The sequence below is a fragment of the Anabrus simplex genome, chromosome 1, assembly GCF_040414725.1.
Source record: "Anabrus simplex isolate iqAnaSimp1 chromosome 1, ASM4041472v1, whole genome shotgun sequence".
In the NCBI taxonomy this organism is placed as follows: Eukaryota; Metazoa; Arthropoda; class Insecta; order Orthoptera; family Tettigoniidae; genus Anabrus; species Anabrus simplex.
The window spans coordinates 674,222,100-674,241,961 of record NC_090265.1 but is presented as its reverse complement, the minus strand read 5'-3'; the positions used below and the strand labels follow the sequence as shown (position 1 = coordinate 674,241,961).

Here is a 19,862-nt window from a genome sequence, read left to right as displayed (position 1 = left end):
TAGAGGTAGACCAAGACGACGATGGTTAGACTCGGTTTCTAACGATTTAAAGATAAGAGGTATAGAACTAAATGAGGCCAAAACACTAGTTGCAAATCGAGAATTGTTTCGACGTTTAGTAAATTCACAGAGGCTTGCAGACTGAACGCTGAAAGGCATAACAGTCTATAATGATAATGTATGTATGTATGTATGTATGTATTTTATTAGCATGCTAATCTGAAGGAAATAAAAAAAACTTCCGTTACCACGAGATGAGAAAAATGTGCTTTCATTCAAAATCAAAGATATTTTACATTTCTATCTGGCAATGAATCACAACTGAAATGGGATCTTCCTCTTGATAATAACTCATCCATTCAATACTGAACTTCATAATATTGGATTACAGTGAAACTCGGTTAAGAAGTTCCTGCATAAGAAGTTTTCCCGCCTAAGAAGTGTGATATTCTTGGTCCCTTGATCGTTTGCATTAAGATATAAGTATATTTATCCCACTTAAAGTGTTCTGTTGTAAATATATTTCCCGGTTAAACAGTTCAAATTTTAGAGCCCCTTGAGATAGAAAACGTCCGCTCAAAACAGCTCATGGTTAGAACTCTCCAGTCCCCATGCAAGTTAAACCCTGTGTCAGACCGTTTGCGCCCGTCGTGGAGCTTCTCCGGGCTTGCCAAGGCAATATGACGTCACGCTGTGACACCACCACCACCACCACCACCACATGCTCACTCTCGCCTTGTGGAATCAAATCGAAGCAATCAGTCGTAATTTCCACTCCACCGTTTACATCAAGCAGAATAGAATCAAATGGGATTCTACGCGGGGAACACAAAGCACGCAATGGATGGTTTAACATTAATGCAGTAAGTTGCGTGCCGCGACAGGGTGAAGTCATTAATCGAGGTGGCATCAACATTAATTAAAAACTGAAAAATTTATTTGTCCACAACACAGCAGCTTCTTATGCATTACCGTACTGTTTGTTAGGAAAACATGAACGACAACCGTAGGGAATGCCACTTACAAAGTTGTTCACGGTAAATACTGTACATTCCAAGCCATGTCAATTATCGTACCGACATATCATACTGTATATGGACTCAATATACGATTTGAAATAAGGTCAACAATAATTGCAAAATAAAGTAGCGTGTAAGCCTAATCTACCACAAAATTTAATATTCTAACCTGTTTGGTTTTTCATTCCCTTGCTTATTTCCTTCCAGACATTCTCTTACATTGTTGTTGCAATAATGCTTATGGGTCTTGTCATAGAGGAAATTACGTTTAGGAACTAAACTGATAAGATTCTCCATGTCCATTATTAGTTAGGTGAATAAAATATTACAAAACAAAGAAACATCCCGACTCTTTCAGGAAACAACCGACCAAAGATAATGCAGCCGACTTGCCAGATGATACATATTATGCCGCCAAACAGCCGGCCGAAAGATCCTGATCGTCTACGAAGTTGAACGAATGTTGATAACCAGCTGGGTGTTTGTGAGAGGGGGCCTGACACACGCACTCAGAGGCATCGCGATACCTCGTGTTAGCATAAAATTGAAAGTTATTTATACCTTTATACGAGCTAAACATTGTATTGTCGCTCGTAATTATTACATCGCATTATTGGAATGTAGCATAAGGATGAGGAAACATGAAATAAAATTCTCGCGGGGAAAGAAACTGTTAACGTTTAGATGTGCTAGTGTTGCTACTGTGCCTGTATTACTCGTACGTAATACCCCAATACTTTCCCATGCACTCATTTCCGCAACTTCGAACCTGCTTTTCTTTTCATTACCTTTAGCACGAAGAGGATTGAAGCAGGAAAATAAACTCAATATCGGCTTATCAATGCGGTACTTGGGAAAAACCAAGAAACTATGCCCGTGGCCGTGAAAACTAGTAGGAATGCAGGGGCGATATAGGCCTATGAATAAGTTCTAAGAATAAGTTGCCGATGTCCCGTCTGCTGCCGTTAACTTGATCATGATGTCGGGGGGGGGGGGAAGGTGTGTGTGTGTTGTGTGAAAAACTGAGGCGGTTTATGGGAGGTTCAGTCAGTGTGCCCCAGAACACATGGAAAGCAATGTGGGAATGTGCGAGGTTTATAGTTCCTTTTCTCTTTCTGCAAGTTGCTTTACGTCGCACGGACACAGATAGGTCTTACGGCAACGATGGGGGGACAGGAAAGGGCTAGGAATGGGAAGGAAGCCGCCATGGCCTTAATTGAGGTACAGCCCCAGCGTTTGCCTTATGTGAAAATGGGAAACCACAGAAAACCATCTTCAGGGCTGCCGACAGTGGTGTTTGAACCCACTATCTCCCGAATACTGAATACTGGCCACACTTAAGCGACTGCAGCCATCCAGCTTGGTGGTTTATAGTTCAAGAGAGCAGTAAAAAACTAAAAACAGTCAACCCTGGACCATTTCTTTTCAAGTAGGAGCCTAGACTTTTGTGTTTAATGCCTAATGCAGTATGGAATTTACATAATGTACGGTCACCATCTACTGTTTTAATGTTCTTAGTATTTCTTTTATACCTTGTGCAAGGTTTTATATAATATGTTCCTTTCCCTTATCAAGAATTTTTATAATACAGTATGTTGAATTACAGTATTTTACTGTATCTCTAAAAATACATGACATGATAATCTAATACTGTATTTATATTGTCTCTTTTAGCAGCTCTTATATACCAGCCTATTTTGGTATTGTTCACAAACAAGGAAATCTTTTGGCTGTGTCTTTAACATGTATGTCAAAGTATAGAATAAGTTTCCTGCTTAAGTTTTTTTTTGTGGTCCTTTGAAAAACTTCTTAACAGAGATTCACTGTATTTAACACCATCTGGTAACATCTAAATCAAACTGAGACTCCACTGTTGAAAAAGAATAGAGTCTAATGATGAATAAGATTCCCTACTGAAAATATAACCACGTAGATTAGTTGGTTTTCATCTAACTTAATTAAACCAAATTAAAATAAGAGAATTAAGTCCACCTTTTCAATACAAATTAAATAGTGTTTATCAAATAAACATTTAATGGGACTAGTTTCGACCTATTTAAAGGTCATCTTCAGCCATAACGCGGGTAGAACAACGTATTTGAAACGCAGTTGTTATAAAGATGGTCTTAAAACATAAAAGTTCGACACTATGAAAAGAAAAAAACTGACTGAATACCATTTGGTGCGAAGCAGACTAGCAGAGCATCATGTCAGGACGAGGCAAGGGAGGAAAAAGTCTTCAGAATTTCCTTAAAATACTTTTGTTCACTTAGCTGTGGGAATATATGAGAAGAAGAGGAAGTCTTAGTATTCTTCGTAGTATTCACGAACGTAGATACAAGTCGAAATTCACAATCTTGATGAGGTATGGAATTGGGCACATATGCATTAATGTTGTCGTAGAGAAGAAGTCTTCTGATATTCTTCATATCACTGCAAAGTGTAGATACACTTTTACACTTTAAATCATTTATAATCTTTATGAGATTTAGACTTTAGCATACATGCGAAGTAATGTCCTAATTACAATATGAGTTGAACAAATATTTTCTTGCAGTGGAAAGGAAATTCTATATAGCTGTGTATAATGAAACCAATGTAAAAATATTGAAGGTTTCCATGGAGACTAATGACTCTAAAAAACGAAAGTGAATAGGCACTTTAAGTTAAAAGATTTTTATTCTTTATATTCAAATGGTGGAGTGAAATCTTACCCAATACTGACATAAAAGGAAAAAAAAAAAAAAAAAAATTAGAAAAATGTAGGAAATATTAACAAAATTTAAGGAATGTAAAATATTAAATGAAAAGAATGAAAGAAAGAATTGAAGAGAAATAAGTCAAATTGTGGCTGATCTTCTCTAACTTAATTCATATTTAATATACATGACCTTCATCCTTATTCTCTTTATTACAGTATTTGGGAAAATTTCATAATTGGTTTCTTATGACTGTGTTTCACTTATGAGATCAGAGATATTTGATAAGTTTCCTTAATATGCCTTAAGATTGTTGCCATACCTTCAAAAATGTTGTTAGAAATGAAATATTCATCTATTTCCCCTAAAATTAAAACTCATCTGCAATATTAGCAAACATAAACAAGATAAATATACCTTTCATTGAAAATCCACTAGTATAGTATACAAAAATATGTGCCAAACATTGAGATATTATTCTTCCATCAATCATTTTCTAACCTCATTTCGTATTCCGCCGTGCCATTCATTTGAATTAGCTCAATATCTCAACCTGCAGTTCGGAAAAAAAGATCCTACATATGTTGATTACTCCTGTAATATATCCTTATATCTTCATTATGCCTGTGGAGGCCAACAACTACTCGTATATCACTATGTTTCTTAATTTGACGTAAAAGCAGCTGATATCTTGCTAACACACTCTTCTCAACGTGAACCTAACCCTATAATATCTATTCAATACGATCCTCTCATCGATATGTATCATACAACTTCGTAACATCATCATACATATAACCCCTCGAGATATAAACCTTGTAACTCTCGACGTCTCTACAAATACACAATTCAAAATCTATATCTTCTTAGCCATCATTCTTCTCATTTCATTATTCCTCCTTATAACATCTCATTACAAAAATCTCCCTCGACGATATTACTTCTGCAGTACTCAATCATTAAAGTAGGGTCCGACTCGTTGGCTGAACGGTCAGCGTACTGGCCTTCGGTTCAGAGGGTCCCGGGTTCGATTCCCGGCCGGGTCGGGGATTTTAACCTTAATTGGTTAATTCCAATGGCACGGGGGCTGGGTGTATGTGTTGTCTTCATCATCATTTCATCCTCATCACGACGCGCAGGTCGCCTACGGGTGTCAAATAGAAACACCTGCACCTGGCGAGCCGAACCCGTCCTGGGATATCCTGGCACTAAAAGCTATACGACATTTCATTTCATTAAAGTAGGATCCATCTCTTCCTTTAATTCGTATAGGTGCGGTCATGTTAGCCACTATAATTGCCTCCTAGAGCTCATCTACATCTTATAAGACATTCATTCTTCCTAATGCTTTCAGAATCATATCTGAATAGCCTTTCCAAACAGATTGGTATGATATATCGATATGCACTCACTAAAAACATCAATCTAACCATATCATTTCACATATCACTATATATGTCAATTAAAATAATTAACACTTGTGGTTTCTATAACTAAGATATGTCGGTGATGGTTAGAATTTGGCACATTTACATGTGTTCCATGCGGCCGGTTAACGCTGTCATCTCCAGATGTCATATCTGGTCCCAATGCATTGCTGCTGCTCTGCTTCATTATAGCATACTAGGTAATCTTCTCCCACAGCTCAAGCGGATTCCATGATGTCACAGTTGCTCATGAAAGTAGAAATTAACATTGGTTTGGCAGAATGCATATTTAAAACATTCATTGAGCCTCTTAATATATCTATATTATTGTTTCTACATGGAATTGTCTCTATTACTAGGTAGATACGGTTTCTTGTTAATAAATATATTTTTCTCAGGCTAATTATGGATTCCAATTGCTAATTTAATCAGCCTTCAGCGTACAATATGGCCTGAAGTACAGAATTTTGACTTCTCGCCTTTTGACATGCAACAGTTTCAATATCACTTTTTGCCGGTATTTAAATTTCAAGATCTCTGATCTTTTCCGTATCTCGATTGCTGTTCTCTGCCGTATAGCTCGCAATTATGCTTCGATCTTCTATTTAAAGTATTCTTTCGTTCCATAACGACTACAGATTCAGTCTTCTATCTTCTCCGATGTCTTACTTGATGCAATCCTTTTTTTCTTCCCGTAAAGAATGAATTAGGTTTCAATTATTTAAAAAAAAAAAACAATACCTGTTCTATCTCAACGTTCTTATACAGGGCCTTTATAACTCTACGCCTTCTAAGATCGATCTAAGTTTCCGCGACATTTCTCATATTTATACTGCCTGAAGTCGCCGTGCGCCATTTTGTCTGCCCCTTTTTCTTTTGTATTTGTGTCTAGATTATAACGCAATGGTACAGCAGATAAGCCTATAGTTTTCACTGTACCCACGGATATACGATGTAAGATGTCCTCGCGTCGGAAAAATCACATTGTTCCATATCCCAGTTGTATAGTTTTTATTCGTATATTCATTAGTACATTTACTCGCTTAACATTTTCTTCTATCTTGTACCCTGCTGAAACGTAACGAGGTTTCTCTGTACTTCCCTAAAATACAGTACATTTTACCCAGTGAAGTTCAGGAATTCAAAGCTATTGCATGTGGGGAACAGGACTTCAAATGAATGATGCGCTACGTGAGAAAATAAAACAATGAGGTATACAATAGTGAAGTAGTCGTGTATTATATATCTATTTGATAAATGAAGCGTCTGACATTATCACAACTTTTTCTTTGTGTCGCTGCATAACTTTCCCTGCTGACTTTAAGCCTCTACGTTTTTATTTATATGGTATATAAATAAAAGGTGGCAATTATGCAAGAAATTAAGATAACTGTATTTCACTGAAAAAGCAATATTAATAATTTTGATGTCTAAATGTTGCTATTATATTCCATGTCGGCCATAATGTGTCTTTTCAAGTAATTATTTGCAATAGTATATGGGAGGACGATTCGGATTGACACCCATAACTTTCAGAATGTTGCTTCAGGATGAAAAACTAGCTGAGAGTGCCGTATCTCCATTAACTTCCTTAAAACAAACATACATTCATAAAGGCTCTGTCTTTCGAAAGTACAAGGATTACTCACCTTTAACACAAGCTTTGTTAAGAGTAGACCAAACTTACCAGGCTTTGTCCTTTGTGGTTTTCCTGAACAGTCCTTAAGTTTGATGACACAATGGCAAGATCATCATTTAATGATTGCGAATGCTCCTGCCATGTTTCACTCTCTGAAGACGTGACTTTTATAGCATTGTGCAATACTCTGTCAGCATTATTCTCGATTTCACTTAGAGCACCTGAAACCTATGGAAAGAGAAAAATTGAACGATTCCTATAATCAAGTGTGCACAGATCATCTACATTAACCAATTATGCGAACTCAATGTGTTTATTATACTATGACATATCCAGTACATACAGTAAACAGAGCATGTGTATTAAAAAGTCTATCATTTAGCAATATTTCAAATAAAAAAATACATGCATAGCATCCACTGTAAACAAAGTGGCACCCTAAATCAATTTATGCTTCAAATTATTATGTAAGCCTGTTTGATTTTAGAAGATTCTATGTGAAATGTAACTGAAAATTTCAATGAACATGTTGGGGTTTGTGCAATAGAGGAGGAAAAAAAAAAACCATTCCATTGGGATATACAGGGATACGAACATCTTACCTGTCAAGATGCATAAGACATACTCTGAAGCACTACTCTGTACAAATCTAAAAATGGTATGATAACCTTATACACAGAAATTAGGTACAGGAAAGACATTCGTAACTACCAAACTAGGTCAATAGATCAGATTTACACTGGCCATGTATCCTCTTCAAGACAGAATAAAAAGCACAGCATATTCTGCTGCAGTATCGTATAACAAATTACATTACTTTTTTTCATTATTTAAGAATCTATTGTTATTTTTTGCAAAGATATATAGAAATGAATTTATTATTGCCACAGTTAAATATAATAGCTAATTTTTTACTGCCAACATCGTTGAGATTAACGTATATTATATTAAGAATATTAAACTTTCTTTATACCATGAATTGTAAGGCCAAAATTGTAAAAGGCAGTCCCTCCCTCAAGCTACTAGCTCACTGGCACAATACTCTGAATAAATACCGTATTTACACGAATAATACCCTCACATTAAAAAAAAAATTGAGGCACAAAATTGGGGTGCAGGTTTTATTTGCATCAATGTTGACAATCCCCCCCCAAATCAGCGTTCCTAAAGTTAGGGTGCGGGGATTATTCGTGTAAATACGGTATATGCAGAGTATCTTATGAATAAAAGTTGCACTTCGCATGTTACATACCAGTGCATGTTATTTGTAATAATAAGTATAATGAATATCTGAAAAATTCCCTACGAACTACACTGAGAGCATCTGCAGATGGAAGGTGTGGTTTGATGTCTATGGATCCGTAATCCCTTGGGAAAGCTACATACAGCAAGCCTACAGTTGTCCACAGCTAAACACTGGAGTAAAAACATTCATTTCAATGGCATGTACATGAAAAAAAAAAAAAAAAAAAATGAAAACGCTAACTATATTTGTACCAAGAAGGGCAGAATTCCCAAGCAATCTTAAAAAAGGTGACTAGATCAACTTAACATTAAAATTCGAAACATAGCTCACAAGGCCAGCATATTATTAAACAATTCGTTTTCAAATGGGGGAAAATTGAACACTCCAGCGGGTGGAAAGATTAAAACATTTCTTCTCAACAGAACTACATACCGTATTTGCTCGCATGTAACTCACTTTTCTGACAAAAAATAAATGAACATTTTCGGTGTGTGATACATGCGGGGATTTGTGTGCGAAAGATCGTAATCCTGAAAAGAAGTAAAATTTGCATTAGGCTACTGAAACAAGACAAATGGCATACCTGCCTTATTGATTGTCACTGCTTTCAAACTCCGAGCTATTTTTGTGTGAATCATTCTAGTCATCATCCCATACTGCATCATCCTGACTTCTGTCCAATGCATTTGCGATACCCGTCTTTCAAAAACTCTTCACAATAACGTATGTCGACACCACAACCCATGCCCGCACAACCCAAGCACACACGAGTTCAACAGACTACCTCTATTTTGCTTCTGGCGTCAGCTCAGGCTCCCCTCCTGCCATCCATTCAGCGTACAATAGGGAACATGCAGAATTTTCAAAATTATTTTTTTTTGAAAAGTACACCAATGAAATAGTACATAAACGTATTACAATGTGGTAAGTTGCCTTGTTTTCTACCATTAAAAAAATGTTCAAAAGTGCCTTTCCGCAAGGCGAGTGAAACGGCCTCTGACGTAAGCGGCGCGCTGTGACGTCACAATCTAGTACCGCATGCAGCTCTACCAGCCGTTGTGCATCAGCCGTTACTAAAAGCCGATTGTTTATTATTCGTGATCGCGAGTAACTTCAAAATGACAGAAGAAAGGTTAAAAAAAAAAAAAGCACAGGCAGACAATCTACTATGAGTAGATGTCATCATTCTTGTAAAATAGTGACTTTTGTGGCCGCAGAAATTAACGGATAAAAAACAAGCTTGTAAGTGGCATCTTTTATATACGTGCAATGTACTGTAACTCATAGTATTAGGATAACAACGAACCTGGACAGAAATCACACAACTTTCAACATTCCCTTCTAGACTGATTCCCATATTAAAGAATAACATTACAATTTCGGGCTTTCAGCATTAGAAAAGAAATCTGATTTCAGCACTAACATAAACATATAGGTAGCATTATTGTATTAGTCCGCCTCTGTGGTGTAGTGGTTAATGAGATTAGCTGCCACTCCCGGAGGCCCGGTTTCGATTCCAGGCTCTGCCATGAAAGTTGAAAACAAATAGTACGAGGGCTGGAACGCGGTCTACTCAGAATTGGAAGGTCAACTGAGTAGAGGGGTTTCAAATCCCACCTCAGCCATCCTCGAAGTGGTTTATCGTATTTTCCCACTTCTCCTTCAGGCACCTAAGGCCACGGCCGTTTCCTTTCCTCTTCCTTGTCTATCCCTTCCGATTTTCCCATCCTCCAACAAGGCCCCTTTTGAGCATAGCAGGTGAGGCCGCCTGGGCGAGGTAATGGCCCTCCTCACCAGTTGAATCATACCCAAAGTCTGACGCTCCAGGACACTGCCCTTGAAGCGGTAAAGGTGAAATCCCTCGTTGAGTGCGAAGTAAAAACCAAACCTGAAGGATAAACTGATTAAGAAAGAAAGAAAGAAAGAAAGAAAGATCATAGTACTATAGGTCTATAATCTATCATTCCCGAAAAAATATATATTTATGGTTGGGGCAACTGGCCTACCCACTTCCGGGGCTCATGAAAGAGGAACATTAAATATCTTGGTGGAGGGAAAAAGTTAAACATGATAAAGATAAATATGACTTCATCTAGTTTTCACAAGTCGGGCTGAGTGGTTCAGACGGTTGAGGTGCTGGCCTTCTGACCCCAACTTGGCAGGTTCCATCCTGGTTCAGTCCAGTGGTAGTTGAAGGTGCTCAAATACGTCAGCCTCATGTCGGTAGATTTACGGGCACAAAAGAACTCCTGCAGCACTAAATTCCTACACATCGGTGTCTCCGAAAACCGTAGACGTAGTTAGCGGGCGTAAAGCCAATAACATTAATTACATTTGGCTTTTAACAAGCTGAGCATATCACACAAGAAAAGTGTCTTGGTGACTTTTTAGTCGTTTAATACAGGAATGTCTTTGGGTACTGTGACTTACTTTTTTCCTTTTTTTTTTTGCAATTTGCACCGTCACAGATAGGTCTTATGGTGACGATGGGACAGGAAAGGCCTAGGAATGGGAAGGAAGCAGCCGTGGCCCCAGCATTTGCCTGGCGTGAAAATGTGAAATCACTGAAAACCATCTTAAGGGCTGCCGACAGTGGGATTCGAAACCACTATCTCCCGGATGCGAGCTCACAGTTGCGTGATCCTAACCGCACGGCCAACTCGCCCGGTATTTTTAAACTTCGGTTTATTGACTTGGCTTGTATAACTTGAAACTTAGGCTAAGTTGGATAATATTTTAAACACCAACATCACTATTTTCACCTGTGTGCAATTATGTTATTTCACTAATATTATGATAATTATTACAATTGAGCATTGTTAACTTATAAGACCCCAACAGACAAGCTTTGGTTTTGTGTAGAGATATACATTTGTTAAATTCACGTTTTCTTTCATGACGTACACACCTATTTTTTTTTTTGTTTTGTTATATTATAGAGTATTTAGCTGTAGCCTAAATTTCTTTACAAATGTAAGCTCTTCAATAGACACACAAATAACTGTTGCATGCCAAGATAAATTGGTGTAATTAGAGCTGTCAATATGGTTCATAATCCCTTTGATTTACTACCTTGACATGGATCACCCAAAACATAGGTTAAGTTTGGAGAATACTTTAATAATCAGCATTAATTAATGCACTGTTTATTACTTTCATATTCCAAGATGTAAATGAAGCATTTAATTAAAGCAGCATACATTAAAATTCGAAGTGTTACCACTAGAACAGCTGACATGGAAAAGTGATTGAAAATTCCAGCCGAAGAGTAAAAGGTGACGTGAATGAAGAAACAAATGCCTACAAGACCTGCCTAGCAACGACTTTACATAAGTGCGTACTTGACCTGATTATGAACTTCAACTATATTTGTTTTCGGCGCAAGATAGTGATGTTCTGTTTACTCTCTTGACTGTGATTATTGTGCTTGGAACATTAACTGAATTGCTACGATATGATACGTTAATTTTTTGCCTGTGTTCAATATATTAGTTGTTTTAAGATCTTCGCTAATTGGCTGATGATGACACTTGAAATGTGTTGAAACCGGTCCCAATAAACAGGTTGCAACTACTTTTTAGTTCAACTTACTACGGAGTATTGAAAGGTGGATCCTTCCCTATAATATTGTACAACTTCTTACAGACCTACAAGTTTTCGATTGTGAAATTTATGGCACTGTTTAACAATATGGACCCTCAAGCTTCAGTATACTAGAGTTGCGTATTTGTTAATATTATTGGTTTTACGTCCTACTAACATTTCAGTAGGGTATTTGATTGAATTTCTTAATATGAGGGGCATAGAATGGAACCTGAACACAGATGCGAGGTCATTACTTTTTGTAATACTTGCGGTCCTTATTTCCCACGCCCATTATCTTGCTGGGTAATTTTTTCAGCGCATAACACTTTTCTTGGAATATAACTGCAATGTAAGATTATTTACTGACAAACACTGATACATTATAAACAACACAGCAATGAGCCAAGAATCATGCAGATGGCAATAAGAGTTGGTCACACCAAGCCATGTAGGTAGCAGCACTATCGGCTTTCTCGCTGAAAACAGCAAGCTGTCCGGTATTATCATATTAAAGTATTTGCCCTGGCTCGCCAAAATCCATTTCTCTCTAGTTTTAGCGTCTTTGGAACATTTACAAACAATTTGTTTGGAATGGTATGCGGTGTGCTATTGCACATCGGAACTATACACCATTTATAAGTTTTCTGCCTCACTGTCTGCACAGGATTAATTTTAAGTCTAAAATATACCAGTCAGATTATTATCCAATGTATAGACTTCGAATTTAACTATACCAGACACTAACATAAAGTAGAAATACGCAAAGTGTATCCTGCTTCTCACAGCACACGATGTGTTATTTCGTCTGCTAATTCAGTCAACCTGTACGATGACGTCAGACCAATGAATCGCGTACTTCCGTGACGTGACACTTTCGTACTTTTATTTAGATTTTTATCATGTTTGGAGTTATTTGTACATTCTGATCAAATTTTTGAATTATGCATGAAATTTTGAATCAGATTACCATATTTTTAATAAAAAAACCCGGATTATGCATGTTTCCTATTTACGTATGTGAAACATCTAAGGGTGATACACAATGTGCGAGTCCGCCAGAAATTTGAAGATAAAAATTTCATAATGTTCCGTATTGAACTGTATTCGCAATGAAATTGAAATAAGGTAGTTCAACCTACTCAATACAAATAAATGCGAAATGTAGTGTTACATTCCTATTTAATTATAAGCGGAAGCGGTACCGGTTTCGACCCCAATCCGAGTCATCATCAGCCGAATAAAACGCAAAAAACAATGCATAGGTAAGAAAGAAATTAAAGATCAAGTCCCCACAAAAACAGCTGAAGAGGCAAAATAAATCAACGGGGATAGGCACTGTAAAATTCAGAAGAAGTAGAACGTAAGTCACTTAAAAGAAGCAAGGTGCAATCTTGTGAACAGCAGCATAGCACACGCAAAGTTCAGCATTGTCTCAATGTTTACGAGAAGCAGAGAACAGTTAAATGAGCCAGCTTGCATACTCTATCAGGCTGGAAGTCGCAACATAATCCAACAAATGTGAAGATCCAAAATCGTTGGATATCTACCCTACACACTGTTCTGTAGTTACAACTTTCTGAAGATTACCCTTGTGTTGAACTGGTCCTGCTATCTAAGCAAGAGACCTGTATTGCACTATAACCAGCATTGGCCGAGGAAAAAAAAAAGTAATCAAATAAATGCCTGGGTACGCCCTAACAAATTCGCTCCTTTGCACTATCATCAGATAACAGACCAATGCTATTTTTTTCTGAACCCAACTGAATAATTATTGAAGGCACATACAGTAATAGCCCGCTATAAGTAGTACGGCACATAACGAGAACCCTGTTATGACAGTTTTTGTCTATCCCTTCCAAGTAACTATATTGAACTGTGTGTTATCCTTCGGTTACAGCGAGAGCCCTGTCACTGACGCATCTATTATTACGAGGGATTAAGCGTGCACGCTTTTCCTGTTGCCACTTGTGTATTAGGCCTTCTCGGAACCAAACGTGTTAAATTTACTTATGTCCGAAAATAAAATAGTCATCCGGTAATCTTGTCCCATGTTTACATATTCCTTGGCGAACGCCAACCTCTTTAGTCGGTTTATCGCACCTATAAACTGCTTCTTTCGTGCTGCTGTGTCTTAACCTGCTTCATGGAGACGATTCCGGATAGTTGGAGGTGTAACAATCTTCCTGGTAGGTACGTGAAGCAAGATGTTTCCCTAGTTCAGCTGCTCTAATTTTAGGGTTGTTTGCGGCTTCACAAACCAACTGGCGAGATTCACGTTGCAAAAGGACTCATGGTCGTCCATGTCATTTTGCACTGTCGGTCGATCCAGTCTTCAACTGGTTAATAATATACTGGACAGTTGCATGTGATCATTTCACCAGCTTCTCTATCTTCTGAAAGTTGAATCCTTGTCTTTGCAGGCAGCACTCAACTCTTGTGATTTCCGACCCATATTGTACCAAAGACGTAACGTTCTAATAACACTACGGCGAGTCAACCTTCGCTTGTAGTCACTCTTTAAGACAGGGGAAGGGCATGTAATAGTCCAATGGTTACAAACATTGGACGCGTATGAATACCTTCTTTGCCTATAAATATGCCTTTTATTCCGTTATAAACTAATGTGTTTTTGTATAATATACTGCCATTAGATCCTTATACAAATCTATGGACTACCATAATGCCGAAAGACAAATTATAGACACCAACAAGGTACCAAATAGTGTAAGAGTAGTTTTTTTACCCACTGTATAAGAATTGTTGGATGCGCTAGCGAGTGATCAAAAGAGCTCTGTATTATCTTAGTGAGAACTTAGTTAATACTCACAGAAATTTAGCAAAGAGAGTGTGTGTGTGTTACTCATTTTGTAGTTCTACAAATATTGGTGATTAACAATTAGTTGTAGTAATTGAGATCAGTAATATTTAAATTTTTACATTGAGTAGTTCTGTAGGCGTTTGCTAGATTACGTGCTGTAGGTTAGGTTTTAATCTGTTTCGTTCTTGGATTGGGAGAAAGAAACAATAGTATAGACTTTTATATTATTTAAATATTGGAGAGTTATCTTTGTTGACAGAATACTTACAGAAATGGGATATTATATGGAGTTGTAACTTCCGCAGTGGTTACATCCGTACAAGCAAGAGACACGGTAATTCAAATAGCGGTGGAACGGTTCTACCTATTACAAACGTAATAATATATATGCGATTACAATGCAGCTAACGATTAACTTTGGTATAGTTTCCTCGCTATGTCCACTAGCGAGCTCTCTCGTCAACATTAGGAGTTGGAGTCTATAATACCCGTTGACTGCTGTTTTCTAAAAGAAAATTAAGAGAATAATATGTTAGAAATAGCGGCTGAACTAAACGATTGGTTAATTTTATTGTTATTTATTGAAATTAAGTAAGAATATGCTACACCTCAAGATATGGCAGAGTACATCACTGATTTCAGAGAATGGTTTATATTTTTTGCGTTTAATTACATTTTGGATAGGCTGATCCCATGTTAATTTGTGGAGAGTAGGTTATTTCTGTACGTGTCCTCGACAACCTCAAAACCTGGTTCAACAAAACATCTGCAGAACTGTTCCGAATTTCAATGGATAAAGCCCGAATAGCCATGCTGATCGCCAACGTCCGAGGCGGACAGGCACGCTAAGAAGAAGAAGGTAAGGTGGCGCTGTTTGAGAACAATAACTGGGACGTTTGTCACAGAGGCCTCAGGAGTGAGGTATCGGATTTCAAAAAAATAAAAGAGTAAGTTGTTATGTGGATATCATCCGTGAACAGGAAAGCTTTGAAAAACTGACTGCCATTTCATTAATATTTTAATGTGCATCGGGTTTTCGCCCTGACTTTTACACAAAATCTTATGTAATGACAATAGCTTATAGTAAGTAAATTTTTCGACGTCACAAATTCTTGCCATTACGGGTTTCTACTGTATATAAGGAAATGTGGCTGTTAGATGGAAGACTCTTATCGCATACATGCATCTTCATCGTAAACTGTTACACCTTTTAGCATTCAGTCCGTAAGCCACTGCGAATAGCCGAAGTGTTCCATAATGCTCTATTAGTAACCAGCTCTGTAGCTTCTTTTACACTAACTAGCTAAATTTATGGATCACTTGAATTTTCAAATACAAAGCCTGTTAAATTGTGAAACATTTCTTTTATTACTTAAACTAATTATATTCATAAGAAAATTATCAAAGCAAATAAGGATAGCAACAACAGACAGATAACATTACAGTGGAACCTTGATTCTCCGTTTTTGGAGGGATCACAAAAAACCACACACACACACACACACACACACACACACACACACACACACACACACACACACACACACACACACACACACACACAACACTGGAATACAGAAAATCCGGGAACGAATGAAATGTAAACAATTTGACTAAACATCACAAAAATGAAATATGTATACTTACAATTTTACAAACACCCCTAAACCAAACTACAGCCCCAATATGCCTACCAAGCAACCGCTGTTCGGTCCGAAGGCCTGCAAATTACGAGGTGACGCATGGACAGCATGACTAATCCTCTCGGCCGTTTTTCCTGGTTCTTCAGACCGGAGTCGCCATCTTACCATTAAATAGCTGCTCAATTAAAGGTGATTGTAGAATGAATGAACCTGGAACCAGCCCTCATATCCAGGTAAAAAAGCCTGACGTGGCTGGGAATTTAGCGTTTAGCGTTCATGGGACTGAAATGTTTGGACGGTTGATCTGGAAAATAGTTTCTTCGAGGAATGGATAATGCTGGATTTTTACAACGTGATTTAATTAGGATGCTCGCGGGACAAAGTAATTTGAACGAATAATACGAGAAAATGTAGTTTCCGGGAACGTATAATCGAGGTTCTACTGTACTTACATAATTTTCTCATGAAAATGATCAGCGTAAACAATGAAACAAATACATCATAATTTAACATACCTTTTCCTTAAAAAATTAGCCAGAGAATGCGTGTATGGTCCGCTGGCCTCCAATAAAATAACTAAAAGGATCTTAAAGATCTAAATGGACAGGAATATACGTTGTAATTATGTAAATGAGGAACAACTTATCCATCAATTTTGCCCGCCAGTGTAGTTTCACACCTCTAAAATTTTGTATGGAAAACAGCTTTGATTTACAATGTTATACATTATATTCCATAGAAGGCAGAAAATATACCAAACTCGCACAAACACGTTGAAATCTGTACAAAACAGCAATCTGCTTGTTGAAGCAATTTCACGGACGTTTCCAAGCAGCGGCTTACTCATTAGTACGCATTTTCAGTTACGTTCTTAAAAACTGTAACAGCCTCACTCCAAAGGCTTGTGGCAAACATTTCCATTTTCCCCAGTTCAAACAGCAAACCAAGTTTACTGTGCACGTTGTATGAAAACATATTACAAGTTCCTGTAGAATAATGATAACCTTTTCACTATAAATTTACATGGGAACAGCCTTTCTGAAATTTAACAAGATGCAAAAGTACGTAACCTAACCTCTGAAATTAGTTATGCAGACTGCTGTATCTCGAGAAGTAGTATTGCATTTTAATTTATTTCAGCACTAGCTGATGTATCGTGCTTTGCTACGGAATTGTACATTGTATACAGAATTCTAGTTTAGGTAGTGTACATGTGAGCAAGATTGTATTAGACTGCATAGCTCTTAACGTTACCCTAGAAATGCGATCGAGAAGTCACCGAATGTCTCTTCTCATATGAAGACTGGGTAAGAGAATATTCATTGTAACGGTAGACCCGCTTGCCAACCATCAGTTACTATCAGGTTGGGGAGAATTATAATGGCACTCAATCTCCACCTGCCCTTTTACATCCTCAGAAAGACTGTCTTAGTAATTTTCCCCAACTGAAATGAACATAGGTCATTACAATGACGTCAGTAGGAATGACACGATTAAAAGAAATGTTTTCATATGAAATATTCGATCAACTGAAAAACCATGCATTTTTTCACTTTTAATGAATGGTACTACGCTTCCGACCTAACAATCCAAATTTTCAGAGCTAGAATGACCAAGCCGCCAGTGTTGCCAACTTATGTTTTCTAGATTCGCTAAATACTATTAAAAATCACCTAAAATTCCGCCAAGAAACCCAATCTCAAATAATGAGCAATAATAATAATAATAATAATAATAATAATAATAATAATAATAATAATAGTAATAATAATAATAATAATAATAATGTCTGCACACACCCGATCTGTGAGTTTCACTGTGATTAACCCCCTGCCTGCGAGCTAAAACTTGTAGGCATTTTAGTGCCGGGTGCAAACTAGGTGAATCTTCTACCTCAAGGGCCACACACAAAACAGGTCAGATCATTAAAAGGTCTTCCTTCATAGCATAAATAGGCTAAAAATGCTACTCCCTCAGTTTCATTATCTGTCGTCATCCATCGACTAAGACATAAGAAATAAGTACCCCCTTTCCTCACGCATTACAAATTATGATATCATGATCTCATTACATCAAATCGAAATAACACGTTTTCCTCATGCGACTGCTAACAATAGCTCGGACACAGACTGGGATACAAATAAAATAAAAATAAAAAACAAAAAACACTAAATAGATTGTATCGGTAGGTACACCTCAACGCCGCACATTCAAATTTGCGCCTGAATGAACTCTTCTATTGGTAAGACAGTGAAACTGATAACACAACAAGTTGGAACTTTAATCAGAAGATGACACCACTGAAAAATTAAGTAATTGTGCAGTTGTGAAGTTTCCTAAACTGACTGAATTTCTCCTTGTTTTGTATTGAAATACATCAAGAAGTTTGAACATTTTTCTACAGATGACACCCCTAAAAATTATGATTATGATCATGCACTCTGGTGCAAAGTGAAAGAATTTATCATTTCAAGTTTTGTATTTCTAGGTTGTCCATAACTGATCTCTGTTCATTTATTTTTGGATTGGCAACACTTCCTGTTCTTTCCGCCAGTTTTGAATCTAGCCAATCACTAATTTTTGTAATTAATTTTAAACTAATCCCGCATTTCTTGTTCGCTTTGTGTTAACCCAATAAAAATTAAGAGGGTGTGTCCTGATTAGTCTTGAATGATCTCGAACCTTCCCTGAGGGTTTATAAACTGCGGCTTTTCACGTTTCTTGGCCAACTAATCGCTGTCTTATTGAGTGTGTGTGTTTAAGCAGGAGGCGGGTGGCCTCTCTCGTCGGCAGCAGAACATCTATAAGGTAATGGCCACATAAATTACATCTTTCTTGTTGTAGCTACCTCCGCACCTTAATCCGAGGGGAAAGGTCCGAATCTTTAGTTATGTAACCTACTTTTCTAAAATGTAACTTTCTTCCAGCTAATGTAAAAATTTCATAAAATATTTAACTGTAAACCGGGGATAGAGAGTGAAGTACCCTCTCGAGTTCCCCTTCATCTTGGTTTGAGGTGCTAGGTTGTGTAACCGTTTTTCTTTCTTTCCGTAATGCATTAATTGAACCTTTATTCGCGTCACCTCAGTAGCTTGGGATTAGCCCATGCATCTAAGGGCCAAGAACCCCGTTAGGATTTTATTCTTCATTGTCTAGGAGTGCTAGTGTACGACTCCATTCATTTTGTGTTCGGGCCTTTTTTGTTTTTGTATTCCTACCATCAGTCACTATCAGGTTGTTAAGTTTGTTTTTGGAAAAGAAATATAACCTTTTAAAGTCTAAACTCAACTTTGATATTGTAGATAGACCCATTCAACCCGGCACCTTCTTTAACCTCTTTCAGCTTCACGGGTAACCCCGTAACAAGTTGTAGCAGAGTGTGGTTGAATGGGTCTCAATTAAGCCCTTTTTGACAGCTAAACATAGAATCCGCATCAAACTAAGAATTTTCTCAGTCGCTGGAATTACTTTTTTCTAAATTTGTAAATTTTCTTTCATGCCTGGCCCTCGTAAAGTCCTCCATTCCGGGTACATGCGCAAGGAGGAATTAATTTATGAATTACTTATTAGTAGGGTTCGCATGTTTAAGACGTAAAAATAGCACAAATAAGCAAGCAAATATGACCTCAAAAAGTGACAAAATACGATCTCAAAAGTGACGAAATGCGACGTAAAAATTACAAAGCATGACTCGAAAATAGTTGGCGAGAATGTTCTGAAGATTCCGTTTTACACTCTCGCCAACTATTCCATGTGATTGTTGTACTGGATTTGAATACTTGCATG

General features: G+C 37.4%; 1 protein-coding gene across 5 annotated transcripts in view; it reads right to left on the bottom strand.

Moving 5' to 3' along the window:
• The window catches only part of LOC137496951 (kinesin-like protein Klp61F), a 298,626-nt gene that overhangs the window by 56,261 nt on the left and 222,503 nt on the right, over positions 1-19,862 (bottom strand). For all 5 annotated transcript variants that reach the window (XM_068225129.1, XM_068225130.1, XM_068225131.1 and 2 more), the window contains one exon: positions 6,833-7,012. In XM_068225129.1, the coding sequence (XP_068081230.1) occupies positions 6,833-7,012 (180 nt within the window). The remainder of the gene's footprint in view (positions 1-6,832; positions 7,013-19,862) is intronic.